Source organism: Lepidochelys kempii, chromosome 5 (assembly GCF_965140285.1).
Source record: "Lepidochelys kempii isolate rLepKem1 chromosome 5, rLepKem1.hap1, whole genome shotgun sequence".
Taxonomy (NCBI): Eukaryota; Metazoa; Chordata; order Testudines; family Cheloniidae; genus Lepidochelys; species Lepidochelys kempii.
This window is the reverse complement of record NC_136384.1, coordinates 12,327,489-12,342,146: the sequence shown is the minus strand read 5'-3', so window position 1 is coordinate 12,342,146 and position 14,658 is coordinate 12,327,489. Positions and strand designations below refer to the sequence as shown.

Below are 14,658 nucleotides of genomic sequence, written 5' to 3'. Positions count from 1 at the left end.
AAAGGAAGCCAGAGATGTAGCAGGTCTTAAAAAAGACATGTAAGTTTTCATTTCACCTACATGTACATTCAAGTGCTTTCAGTGCAGTTCTCCCCATAAGTTCCCCATGTTCACTGTCTCTCAAATGTGCAGAAAGTCTTTTTTCCTTTTTCTGGTGAGTCTGAAGTCTCCACAGGAGATAGGCCCGTGTAACCAAAAGCAGTGCTGTCTTTCCTAGGGTGCTGATTCTCATCTCTCTTTAGGTGTTCTTCAACCTAGTGCTGTCTTTACCACTGCCTTCTCTGGAGCTGCCTCCACCACAGCTGCCTCTCCTCCTGCCAGGTAAGCTGAGCCTGTATTATAAAGGGCACCAAACCTCTCCAACTCCCAACAGGGTTTGTTTCTTAGGCTAATGGCCAAGGCCTCACTCTAGCTGTGAGTAGAAGTTGGACCACATTCTAGTCTGAGACAGGAAAAACTGTCCCCAGCTGATTCCAGGTCCAGCTTCTCAAACGGCTGGGGTTTTCGTTCCCTCTTTCCTGGTGACCATTTACTTGGTCATAGTGTGCTGTAAATTGAGGCCAACCTGGATGCTGAGGAGTCAGAGAAACCACCCTGGCGACAGCTGCTTCCTAGGACTGGGGGACAGTCAGTTAGAATAGACATTATAAAGAATGAAAAGACTTGGGGGTGCCAGGGAAGAATCAAGAAGGACAAGCATACAAAATTTAGGAAGCAACCACCAGCCAATAAAGCTAAGCCCAGAGAGGGAGAATGGCAGGACTATGTACAATATGTGTCTGCTCTATTCAAAGCAAGGTGGAAGCTCCCCTTGCTTGTAAGGATTTACTAGATGACCAAGTAAAATGGTTAAAATAATTATTAAAGACAGTTAAACACACCCAGAGGAACTTGATATACAGTAAAAGCTGTGTTATCCAGCCCTATACCAACCGGACAGCTCTATAAACGGGCATTTCTAATCTTCATAGAAAGGAGGGTTTATAGTCTGGTTGGTGTGGGGCTGGCAGGCTCCCTACCTGGCTCTGTGTGGCTCCCTGGAAGCGGCGACATGTCCCTGCTGCTCCTAGGCAGAGATGCAACCAGGTGGCTCTGTGTGCTGCCTCTGCCCACAGGTGCCACCCCTGCAGCTCCCATTGGCCCAGCCAATGGGAGCGGCGGAGCCAGTTTTGAGGAAGGTGTGGGGCAGGGCCAGCGGCAGTGTGCAGAGCTGCCTGGCTGCGCCTCCACCTAGGACCAGCAGGTACAGGTCATCACTTGTGGGAAGCCCCCCCCGGATCTGGCATCCCAAAACCCCTCCCATGCCCCAACCCCCTGCCCCGAGCCTCCTCCCACACCCAAACTCCCTCCCAGAGCCCACGCTCCACATCACCTCCCACGCTTCAACCCCCAGCCCCACATCCCCTGCTGCAACCAAACTCCCTCCCTCTTAGTTAACCAGAATTTTTCACTTACCGGCACTCCCATTCCCTCAACATGCCTGATAAACAAAGCTTTTACTGTAATAGGGACAAACCAGCATGGTTTCTGGAAAGAAACATCACACCTCTCCAGTCTAGCAGAGTTTTCTAAATGTGTTACCAAAACAGTGACAACAGAGAGCAGACAGGCAGAACTTTTCCTGACTTTCTAATAGCCTTTGTCAAAATCCTGCACAATAAGCTATTATGGTGATTAACTAGTCGTGGGGTGAGCCCTGTCATGAATCAGATACAAGATAAGTATCCAAGCAAAGAGTAGGAATAATTGGTCAGTTTTCAAGATGGCAAAAGACTAACTGAGGGGTGCCCCAAAAGATACATCTTGTTTAATACAATCATTAACAATGTGGTAAAATGGTGAATGATAAAGTGGCACAATTTGCGGGTGACATTATTAGGATAGTTAGCAAGACTGATGAATTCCAAAGAGGACAAAACAAAGGTAGACTGCTGATAAGTTAGAAGAGGGGAAATGACAAAAGTGCATGAAATAATGGTAGACTGAATAACGGATGGTAGAGAAGGTGGAATCAGAATCAGAAACTCTTGCTTGCTTTCTGTCACAACAAGAAGAAATACAATAAAACTGAAAGACAGAAAATTTAACTAATAAAAGGATTTTAGTTTTGCATAATGCATAATTAACCAGAGGAACTCACAGTTTCAAGATAACACTGAGGCCAAGAGTTTAGAAGATTAAATAAAAAAAGGATTAGACATTTTTATATAGTTGAAAACATTCATAGTCACATTAGATAGGATACAATGTAATTAATACAAGCCCCTGTGCTTCAGGACATAAGCCAACCATTAACTGATGGAGGTTAGTAAGAAACCTATGGCACGGCTATTCCATGGAGACTACAAATCCCAACATGCAATGCAGCATCATAATCTGAGCGGGACCTCCAGACGTAGATTTTTAAAGATATTTAGGCATTGCTCTGCTCAACGTTGCAATGCCTAACTGATTTAGGAACCTACATCTCATTTTCAAAAGGGATTTCAATACTTCAGAGCCTAAATCCCATCAACTGTCAATAGGATTTAGGTTGAGCGCAGCAAATCTTAAATAGCTTTGCAAATCTGGGTCTTAGTGCCTCACATCATCAGCCAAGATGGTTTGGTTTCCCACGCCTAAAGGCCCATGAAAAATAATTGATCCAGGGGACCTTGAATGGGATCCTCTGTTCAAATGTACTGAGAGGAGCTAGAGAGAGGAAGTGTTATTCGAGCGTGTAGGAACACACTACAGAACTTCCAGTCCTCTCAGCATATCCATGTGAGAATGACCAAATTGAATTATTTTTGGTTCTTAAGCAGCTAATCTGCAAGAAAGTCCTCCCCTATCCCATTCCTTTTTGTCGCCTTCACAGCATCATATTCATTTATACATGGATCTATCTGCTTGCTAGTATAGTCCGTGGTCTCCCCCTTAGGATATAACACTGCAGATGGATGACATTTTGTATTTTATTTTCTTAATATAATTTTTGGCTTTTTGGAGAGGGTTTTTGTTTGTCTGTTTGTTTTGCTTTAATGATTATTCCTCTGGGTATTAATTTAGTTTCCCATTGCAATGTGTGCATATGCTCTAGCACACTGCTACTTTCTAAATGGATGTCCACACTTAATATCCATAGTTTCCCCAAAAGACCCACATATTTGCATTTAGAGATTTTGCATTTTATTTCCTGCATCCTACTGAGCTGGACTCCTACATGTTTGGTATCTCTTGTTGGCCTAGAGGTGATGGATCATCTTTCTCTCCTTTCCATTACTTTTGGAAGATGCAGAGGCACTAACTTTCTTTCATCTGCAGAGCCAGATTTTCAGAGGCCCCTGGCCAAGATTTTTAAAAATGTGCACCTAAAGTTGGGCTCCTACATCCGTGTTAGGTATCTAAGTAAGTGACCAATTTTCAAGTGGGCTGAGCTCCCAGCAGCTCCCATAAACTTCAGCCTGAGCTCCTGGATGGTCATCCCTTTTGAAAGTCAGGCTCTTTAGCAAGATTTCAGTTTTGGCGGGTTGATTGTGGTCGTCAATGAGAACAGAATTAGGCCAATGCTGCGTTCTGTCTTCCTCACTGTGTGGAAGTGTGGCTGTGTGCCCCTGGCCCAGCCGCTTATTCTGTTTGAGGACTCGGTTTCTGAATCCGAATCCTGCCTGTGTTACCTTACAGAGTGAACATCACTGTCTATCCTGGGCTGCTCTTTGCATGTCCATTTGTAAAATGGCGACAATAATATTTCCCACCTAACAGGCGTATTGTGAGTCTTCGTAAATTAATCTTTTCCCTGAGTATAAATATTATAAAAAATTCTATTTAGATAGCAAGATACTTTTTGTTCCGGGGTTTATACTTTGAATTAGTCACTCCTGGTTTTGGTGCAGAAACAAAAAGAGCTATTTACCCTCGCCTCATTAAAGTGTGACTTATAACTATCTAAGATGTTTGTTTAGGTAGTTATATTGCACTCATCACCTACATATCTGAGCACCTTCCCCACTGACATGGGCTGTTGAGACTCTTCACACCTGATGTAGCTTGCCTAACAAACCTTGATTGGACACTCAACGGGGTTTGAGCCCAAGACTCAGAGTTAAAAGCATGTGCCGGTACTTCTTGAGTTAAAGGACTCATCAGCCCAAGACAACAAGGGACTCATAAACCTCTTCTGTGGACCAACCAGTAGAGGGGAACAAAGACCCACACTTTCTTAATGTCGGCTAACCTTGCACACTAGTTCTTTAAGAATATCAAACAATTTGAGGTGAGGATGGTGACATTATTGTTTATGGTAACTATTTGGTTAACTTCCTTTGCTGGATTGCTTGGAGACAGCCAAAAGAAGTGTTACCTGCCAACCTCTAAATTTCAGTAACTTAAGATGCATTAGGTTGTGACAAATTTTGGAAGTTTCTATGACATAGGTGATAATGTATAGTCAGCCCCCACAGGAGAGAAGGAGATAGAGAAAATTTGCCTGGAACAATGAGGCACATTTGCATGAATGGTTAACCTTCCAGTGACATGGAAGTTACAAGAACTAATGGAGGATAATAGGAATTAGTGAACTTACCCACATGCTGGGATCCATGTCTGGAAATTGATTGGTACTATGATCAGAATCGGGGAAGCCTGAGTGGAAGATGACATGTTTTCATCTTTCAGCCCATTGACCTACATATGCCACCAATTTTCTCAGAGCAAGAAAATTATCTAAGTAAGGAGAAGCATCAAAAACAAGCTGCGATAAGCGGTTCCTGAATAGCCTGGATCGCTCAGATGAATGGTAAGGGGCTATAAGCGATTTACTTCCTAGATCTCACATTTAAATATAGACCATTAACAGTCACATATTATTATTAGTCACTGTATTGCAGTAGAGCCTGGAAGCCCCAGCTGTGATTGTGATTGTGTTAGGAGCTCTACAGACACATGCTAAAAGGTGTTCTGGTCACAAAGAGCGTTCACGCTAAATAGATTAGACAAAGGGAGAGAGGTGACATGACTTGTCTTAAAGTGATACAGCAGGTCAGTAATGAAGTTGAGAACAGAACCAAGGTCTCCTGACTCTTAGACCTACTCCATTGCTTTATCTGCTAGACCTTATGTCTCTCCAAACCAAACTAGCTGATGGCTGTTCAGTGTTGTATATTAAATGAGGGCATGCTCTCAGCCTGCAGATTCAAAGCATAAAGGCCAGCTTCATAACTGGGACTCCAAATACCAATCACTTGACAGGTTAAAGTTGTGGTGAGAAGCTGAGCAGTGGTTCAAACGGTTGAGATCAGCAAGGAAAGTGTTTTGGCAGAGATTGCTTCATTTGGTGTTTCAATCCTAGTGCCTGTACTACTGGAAACAGTGATAGCGGTTATATTTTGCAGTATGCTACAGATACACGACTTGTGTTTGCAAAAGGTTTGTCATTTCAGCTAGCTGGGGTTTTGCAACACTTTTTGGAGTACAATAAAATCTCCTTCTAAGCAGCTGAGAGGAGTTTTTGGGACCACTTAGGACCAGATAGTTCCTAAAATCAAAGTGGAAAGTAACATCCAAGGGTTATCAAAACTTTATTTGTTTTGGAAATAAATAGCACATATTACATAAGCTTCTATTATCTGATTGGGCACTGCCAAAGCTGAAGTCATCTGCTAGGCAAAGGTTTTAATCTGTGACTGAGGACCAGAATGTTTTAGAATGATAGCCAAGTAAACAATGAAAGGCTTAAATGAGATACAGAATCTTATGAGAAGTTAATGAAGGAGGTCATTTCTCTGTCCCAGCACTGACTCACTTGGCTGGCATTCAGCTAACAAATGCTGTGTAGAATTTCAAAGTGTTATGGCACTACTCGTAACCAAGATACCTGACACGATCATTCAGAGTAGGAAACTTGCCTTTTCTGAGTGTATCTATGTTTCTTTAAGTCGGGACCACAGTGCATGAGCTGACATGCCAGATAAGCCTGGAAGTTCATCTACTGTAGCCTCCTACCTTTGACATTGGCTAGTAACAGATGCTACAGAGAAAGGTACAAGAAACCTTGAAGCAGGCAGTTAAGGGATTAACCCACCCACAGGGAATCTCTCTGCCTAGCCTCTGTATAGATTTATAGTTATATAGATTGTATTTGACAGACTGATAATTACAATTGCATAAACTGTAAGCATGTTGGTGCATGAACTGCCTGTGTCTTTTATGTGTGCCTAGCACAATGGAACCCTGATCCATGAACAAGGCCTCCAGGTACTATTATAATACAAATATTACTACTAGTTGAAACCACTGTTAGTTAGTGGCTGGCTCATGGCCTGCAATATAAGGCAAATTCATGTGTGTAATTCAATTTTCTTTAAAAGCCTTACTAACATAATCCTTAGAGTGTGAGTGCTCATGGGAATTCAGACAGTTGTTATACTGTTTTTTTTTGTGAATACATCTAGATTATTTTATAGTAATTCTGTGAGTTTCTAAGATATTTTTGTTAATTACTATTATTGTTATTATTATTATTAGGGACCTAAGAGTGCTTGCAGGATTTACTACATTCCCAACCATGATGTATGAGCCAGGAAAAAACTGTGTGTATGAACAGAGACTCAGATTTCTGCCCAATTACCTATTCTTCAGACACAAATTCCCATTTCCCTGGGTAAATACAGGTTTTAGGGTGGGTGTGTGCATGTGCATTTTTATAGACAAACATCCCCGCCACATTCCTTCTGAATACCAGCAATGGTCACCCTGGTCTTGACGATGTTGATTTCCTTTTTGAATTTATAAAAATAATAATAAGTGTCATAGAATCACAGAATATCAGGGTTGGAAGGGACCTCAGGAGGTCATCTAGTCCAACCCCCTGCTCAAAGCAGGACCAATCCCCAGCTAAATCATCCCAGCCAGGACTTTGTCAAGCCTGACCTTAAAAACTTCTAAGGAAGGAGATTCCACCACCTCCCTAGGTAACGCATTCCAGTGTTTCACCACCCTCCTAGTGAAAAAGTTTTTCCTAATATCCAACCTAGACCTCCCCCACTGCAACTTGAGACCATTACTCCTTGTTCTGTCATCTGCTATCACTGAGAACAGTCTAGAGCCATCCTCTTTGGAACCCCCTTTCCGGTAGTTGAAAGTGTCCATCTAACGGTCTGGGCACCTCTACAATAAATTAAAATTCACAATGTCAACTACCTTCAATAAATATATTCTCGTAGGCTTCCCTCCAAGTCATAATTGCAGGACCTCTAGTTATCCCCTTACTCCTCCTACTCACCTTTCCCTTCAGTGCCCATGAAACACACACAGCCCCGCTCAGACAGAAAGCCAGTTGGGAAAAAAAAGGATTCATGATCAATTTTATTCTGCAAGGAAGAGTTTCCTAAATTAAATCTGCATGACAAATTTTAGAAGCAAAGAGAGACAGACGCATATAAGTTTTATGTTACCACTCGGTGCTCTGAGAGAGACACTGCACTTAAGGAATCTTATCTCTCTAGTTAATTATTAAGTTTCAAAATGGAACTTGTTCTCCTCTTTCACTGATTTCCCATTACACCCTTGTTTTATCTCCAAGATCACACACACACCTCTATCTGTAATCAGGTGGAAAAAATGAGGAGTTTCTGGTTTAGAGAAATCTCAGTGGATGGGAATGGTAATATCAAGGAAGAAAAAGTATAGTGCAACTAGAGATGCTGTCTAAAGGTCTTTGTTGTACCCTCATATTGCTCACATTCCCAACAAAAAAAAAAAATAAAAATAAAAAGACCTGAATAGCATGACAAGATAAAAATGAAAAAGATCCACTTGCTTCTGTACTCTTTGTAAGGTCAGGGACAGATTATCAGTGAATCACAGATATTAAAAATAGAAAAGATGGAATCCCATCTTCCCCGACAAGTGTAGAATTGTCCCTTCAGGTATGTTTTCCAGTGTTCTGTACAGTCAAGCAGTAAATGTCTCAAAACAGTGAGATTTCCAGAACTTCCCTTGGGAGACTGTTCCACTGCTCAATGTTAGCAACAGATATTCAGCCTAAATTTTACATTTTGCATTGTCTCTCCCTTGCTCTTACTGCACTCATGCTTTCCTGAACCAACAGTCCCGTTGCTTACCAGGTTACTGATAGCCCCCTGAATCTAAGCACTGATAATTGATATTAAATTATAATAACATCAGCTTTGCTGAATATACTGCCATTTCATGGGTATGTTCTGAGCAACGCCTAGTTTCCCAAAGTGCAAGGCTCTCTTTCTGCCTCAAAGCCTACCAAAAAAATAAGTCAACTAACAATGTCACAGAAGAGGGGACAATAGAGATATTATACCTATACCTCTCTCTTTCTCCAAGGTCTAAATTGAATATATTTCAAATGTCTGTTTTAATTCCTGCCTTTCTCTTTTCTTACATGGCATGTCTTCTTAGGGCCTGACCCAAAGTTCACTGAAGTGAATGGAAAGCTTCTGCTGGCTTCAGCAGACTTTAGATCGATCCTTGATCCTCTTCGGTAGGGGTATACAAATCTTCCTATACAGTATGCTTGTGAGGGGGTATACAGATCTCATGCTGGACAACAAGGGGTTAAAGAGCTGTTCTGGGCTCTGGCAGCTCCACCCCGACACCTGCAAGGCATGCACAGGCTGGAGGAAGTGTTAAAAGAGGAGCAGAGCAGCTCACTTGCTGGCAGACTAGGAAAGAGACCAGACCTTTAGCTCCTGAGGAAAGGGCTGACTGAAGGCAGGAGTTTCCCAGACAACTGCTGCCCGAGCTATCCACAGGAGATAACCAGTGGGGACAGGGGTGCTCTGCCATGCCTGGCCACCAGGATGAACCAGCAATAAGTCAACTCCTTCACAATGGCAAAGCTAACTTTAAGAACATCTATTTTCTGATTATAGAACTACTCATATGCTTAATTGTGTGCTTAAGAACTCTGATGAACAGGAGCCTAATTAGGAAGGTGCTTAATACGTAGTGGGTCTTACAGGAACAACAAGAATCACCATCATCAACGTAGTTTTCATTTGTGATAGTAAACCTTTTTATTCAAGTTACAGTTATTCAGAATATAGCACCAAGTTCTCTGCTGATATAAACTGATGGGAGTGTCACTGAAATCAATGAAGCTGCATCGTTTGCAGCAGTGGAGGATCTGGCCCTTGATTTAGTAACAGTTGCTAATATAAACAAAACCAACTTAATTTCACTGAACTGATTCAGAACATTGTGTGGGAGAGAAATCATGCAAAAATGCAAATTCTATACATGTTATTTTATAATATATACAGAGTAGAACTGTTGAAAATTTTCAGCGGAACAGTTTCCAGTTGAAAATTCAGTTTCGCCAAGAGCGAAACATTTTGGGAATGTCGATTTCAACTATGTGTTCAACAGGAAAGTGTCACAAGAAATCATTTCAACATTCAGGTTTCCTTTTAATAATATTGAAACAATTCATTTCAGTAAGGTAAACTGTTAATTTCTACTATGTCTCATTTAATTTTGTTTAGACATATTCACTATTAATTGAATTATTGTACATTTAAAATATTTATTATGTTTCAGTATTATCATGAAAAAATGCTTTGATGCGTCTGAATCCACATTTTTCAGAATTTTCATTCTATGGAAAATTTCAGAGTTTCAACTTTTTTTCCCGATTCAATATTGTGAAATTGTTTTCATTACGAAACTCCGTTTTCAGACCAGCTCTAATACCGAGTTAGCCACTTTGTATTGTATGGACTATACGTAACTTTTGGTTGTAAGGCTCACAACTAGGATATGAGAATTGCAGTCACAGTTATGTATACGGAGCCAGATTGTCAGCTGGTGTCAGTCAGCCTCACTGGAGCTATGCCAATTCACACTAGCAGAAAATCTGGCCTTATATATTTCTGTCATATGTATATTCAGACTAAAACTGGGCCTGATTCTCTTCAGCCTTAAATCTTGTATCGTCATTTACATCTGTGCCCAGTGAATGCCAGATGAATGAAAAAATTGAAAAGCCAGAATGGTAGTATTTTGCATCCACTCTGCACAGGTATGAATGTCAACTCCAGGTTAAAGGCAGGGGAGAATCAGGCCCATTCTTTGAACCTGCAGTTTCAGCCACACACTGATTGTTCCTCATTATACCGTAGTACTAATGATGATTACTATATTATGACTAGCAAAGAGAGGACTAGAAATCCAGTTCTGGATTGGAATTCCACTGTGAAGTACATGGGAGAGAGACACACAGTGAAATTATGTCTGCGACAGATGGCTGTTCCCAACAATGATATAGTAGATTGTGCTAACTTGGACAGTTCTGCATAAACTGTGGGGGACTGACAGGGTGTCATACACTTTTTCTATTTACTTAAAGTCTAAGAGAAAATGGGCCAAAACAGAGAAGTGCAACCTGTTTCAAAGCTATTACGACAGTGGAGTTCTATTCCTTAAAGGAATAATCTCTCTCGATCTAATAACCATTCTCTAAATGTAGGCATTGCAAATAGTCTCCCAAAGAAACAATGAAATAATGCTTGGTGGGAGGAAGAATGTGCACACCTAGGGCTTGGCTACACTTGCGAGTTACAGTGCAATAAAGGAGCTCCGGGCGCCCTAGCTCACTCCCCGTCCACACGGGCAAGGCACATAGAGCGCTCTGTTTCCGTGGCTACAGCGCGGCTGGTACTCCACCTCGGCGAGTGGAATAACGTTTGCTGTGCCGCTGCTGGAGGGCCGCAGCGCCAATGTGGATGCCCTGGTCTGTTATTGCGCTGCGCTCGGCCTCCAGAAGTGTCCCACAACGCCTGTTCTAGATACTCTGGTCAGCACTTTGAACTCTACTGCCCTGCCCTCAGGTGACCAACCATCAGACTCGCCCTTTAAATTCCCTGGGAATTTTGAAAATCCCCTTATTGTTTGCTCAGCCAGGCGTGGAGTGCTCTCAGTGAATCTTTCCCCGTGACCATGCCTCCACGTGCCAGGCAAGCCCCAGTATGGAGCAGTGGCGAGGTGCTGGACCTCATCAGTGTTTCGGGGGAGGAAGCTGTCCAGTCCCAACTGTGCTCCAGCCAGAAGAATTACGATACCTTCGGGCAGATATCAAGGGACATGATGGAAAGGGGCCATGACTGGGACCCACTGCAGTGCAGTGTTAAAATGAAGGAGCTGCGGAATGCCTACTGCAAAGCCCAAGAGGCAAACAGCTGCTCCGGTGCTGCCCCCGCGACCTGCCATTTCTACAAAGAGCTGAATGTGATACTTGGAGCCGACCCCACCTCCACTCCAAGGACCACCATGGACACTTCAGAGCACAGTCCAACAAGGAGGGAGGAGGAGGAAGAGCAGCAGTAAAGCAGGAGCGAGGGTGCTGAGGCAGAGGAAGACACCCCGGCATCCCTAGATGCATGCAGCCAGGAGCTGTTCTCCTGAAGGAAGGTAGCCAGTCATGGCGGCTGGTGTTTGGGGAAGGACAAACACCAGAGGAGGTTCCCGGTAAGCGGCTTTTATTTTGGGAAGGAAGTTACTCGGTGCGGGCTCTTGGGGCGAGGAGGGTTAGGGCTGCATGCATGCCTAGATGCAGAACAGGGCGTTGATGTGCTCTCTCACATCACGGTAATCGGCCTCAGTGATCTCTTCAAAGGTCGCAGCCAGAACTTGGGCAATGTGCTTGCGCAGGTTTCTCGGGAGAGCCACTGTTGTTCTCGTCCCAGTAGGGCTAACTTGTCCGCGCCACTGTGCCATGGGGGGCGGGGGGACCATTGCTGCACACAGGCAAGCTGCATATGGTACAGGGTGGAAGCCGCATTGCAGTAGAAGACCCTCCCTTGCTTCCCATGTCACCCTCAGTAGTGAGATATCTTCCGGGACGAACTTTTGTGGAAAATGTGGACACAGTGTTTAGTATAGAGGCCCCCTGCCGCTGTTGGCTCTCCCCAAGGCACAGAAACCCAGAGGACAGTACAGCCATGAAAAAGCCAGTCATGCATGACCCTGTGCTTACTCACCATTTTGGGGCTCCCATGGGTTATGTGCACTCACTTTGGGACAGGCAAATTATGCTATTGTGTAGACTGTGCTTGCCTTGGAGTATGGGGGAATCATTGCTCTGTCTGGTGTGAACAATGCTGCCTCTGTTAAGTGTTGCATTTTGCCTTTACAGATGCAACCTTGAGATCTCAGCCGTCTGTGTTATCAATGGCTGAGAGGCTGCAAAGAATCAGGAAGAGGCCACATAGAAGCAAAGAGGACATGCTGCATAAAGTCATGCAGCATTCAACTAATGAAAATAAAAAAGTGCAGGAGCGGCGGGAGAGTGAAAGGAGGGTCCACCAGCAGAATGCGGATCACCGGCACCAAAGCACAGAGAGGCTGATAAGCATCATGGAGCGCCAAGCGAACTCGATCCAGGTGCTCGTAGCCATACAGACAGAGCACTACCGCCGCCCCGCACAGTCCTTGTCCCAAAACTCTTTCCCTTGTGCCACCATGTCACCTCCAACCCACTTTCCCCAACATCCGGGTTCTTACCGCCACCCGCTGCCTCCAACACCTGTAGCTTCACCACCCAGCCCTGAAAACTATGACCCTGACCCACTGCACTCAATCCCCATCACCATGCAGTATAGCCATGCTGAAGTGCAGCACGCATTGCACAGCACTCCAGACAGGACATAGTCAAATCTGTGATTGTACCATTCCCCACCCCACCCCACCCAACCCCCTTGCCCTTTGTGTTTCCCAAGCAGTTGCATTGTGTTTATTTTCAATAAATTGATTGTTTGGCTTTGAAAACATTCTTTATTATTGCATAACATAAAAGAAACCTTAGCCCAGGAAAGCAACAGGCACTACAAGTCAGTGTATCATACGTAGCAAACACAGATTCCTACCACACTTCACTCCCGTGCAGGGCACCACACCAGACGTTACTGTTGGCTTTCAGCCTCAAATTGCTCCCTCAAGGCATCCCTAATCCTTTCAGCCCCTCTAATAGCCCTGCTCTCTGGCTGTTCAAATTCAGCCTCCAGGTGTTGAACCTCCGAGTTCCATGCCTGAGTGAATCTTTCTCCCTTCCCTTTACAAATGTTATGGAGGGTACAACACGTGGATATAACTGCGGAGATGCTGTTATCGGCCAGGTCCAGCTTCCCACACAGAGAGCGCCAGCGACCCTTTAAACGGGCAAAAGCACACTCCACAGTCATTCTGCACTGGCTTAGCCTGTTTTTGAATGGCTCCTTGCTGCTGTCAAGGCTCCCTTTGTAGGGTTTCATGAGCCACGGCATCAAAGGGTAAGCGGGGTCTCCAAGGATCACAATAGGCATTTCAACTTCCCCTACGGTGATCTTCTGGTCTGGGAAAAAAGTCCCCGTTGCAGCTTCCTGAACAGGCCAGTGTTACAAAAGATGTGCGTGTCATGCACCTTTCTGGGCCAGCCTATGTTAATGTCAATGAAATGCACACAGTGATCCACAAGCACCTGGAGAACCATAGAGAAATAGCCCTTCCGATTAACGTACTCCGAGGCTAGGTGGGCTGGTGCCAGAATTGGAATACGCGTTCCATCTATCACCCCTCCACAGTTAGAGAAACCCATTTGTGCAAAGCCAGCCACAATGTCGTGCACGTTACCCGGAGTCACAGTTCTTCTGAACAGGATGCGATTAATGGCCCTGCAAACTTGCATCAACACGATTCCAACGGTCGACTACCCCACTCCAAACTGGTTAGCGACTGATCGGTAGCTGTCTGGAATTGCCAGCTTCCAGATTGTAATAGCCACCCGTTTCTCCACCGTCAGGGCAGCTCTCAATCTTGTGTCCTTGTGCCACAGGGTGGGGGCGAGCTCATCACACAGTCCCATGAAATTGGCTTTTCTCATCCGAAAGTTCTGCAGCCACTGCTTGTCATCCCAGACTTGCATGACGATGTGACCCACCACTCAGTGCTTGTTTCCCGAACCCAAAAGCGGCGTTCCACGGTGGTGAGCATGTCCGTGAATGCCACAAGCAAACTCGTGTCGTTTGCCTTACTCGAGTCGATATCATTGCCGGAGTCCTGTCACTTTGGATCTTAAGGAATAACTCGACTGCCAAACATGGCATGCTGGCGAGACTCGTCAGCATATTCCTCAGCAGTTCGGGCTCCATTCCCGCAGACCGAAAGGGAAGACAGAGCACGCAGTACAAAAAACGTTGAAAGACGGTGTCAAAGGTGGATGGAAGCAAAGGGAATGCTGGGAAACGAACTGATGCATCACGGGGCGTTGGGACAGGACCCAGAATGCCCCACACTCCCTGCCCCCTTCCCACAAGCCACAGCACCAGAATGGGAAGAGGTGCTCTGTGGGATAGCTGCCCACAATGCACCGCTCCCAATGCCGCTGCAAGTGCCGCAAATGTGGCCACACCAGTGCTCTTGCAGCTGTCAGTGTGGACAGACTGCAGCGCTTTCCCTACTCCGCTGTACGAAGGCGGGTTTAACTCACAGTGCTCTACATCTGCAAGGGTAGCCATGCCCTTAGAAGACGACAATCACTAAGTAAGTGCATTTAACAGCATGTATGCACTTTGGAAGGTCTTTGCAAGAACAAAAGAAACCTTAAGTCTTGTGAGCTGGACTAATTCAGATTCTACTTTTGGCAGAATTGGTCAATACTCACAAATGCCATCT

The 14,658-nt window shown here is 44.5% G+C and overlaps 1 protein-coding gene across 1 annotated transcript in view; it reads left to right on the top strand.

The window, feature by feature from the left end:
• Positions 1-13,034, top strand: part of LOC144930545 (uncharacterized) — a 171,084-nt gene extending 158,050 nt beyond the window's left edge. The window contains exons 7-9 of the mRNA XM_078852703.1: positions 243-321; positions 10,911-11,478; positions 12,146-13,034. Of these exons, the coding sequence (XP_078708829.1) occupies positions 243-321; positions 10,911-11,337 (506 nt within the window). The 3' untranslated portion in view covers positions 11,338-11,478; positions 12,146-13,034. The remainder of the gene's footprint in view (positions 1-242; positions 322-10,910; positions 11,479-12,145) is intronic.
• Positions 13,035-14,658: the final 1,624 nt, after the last annotated feature.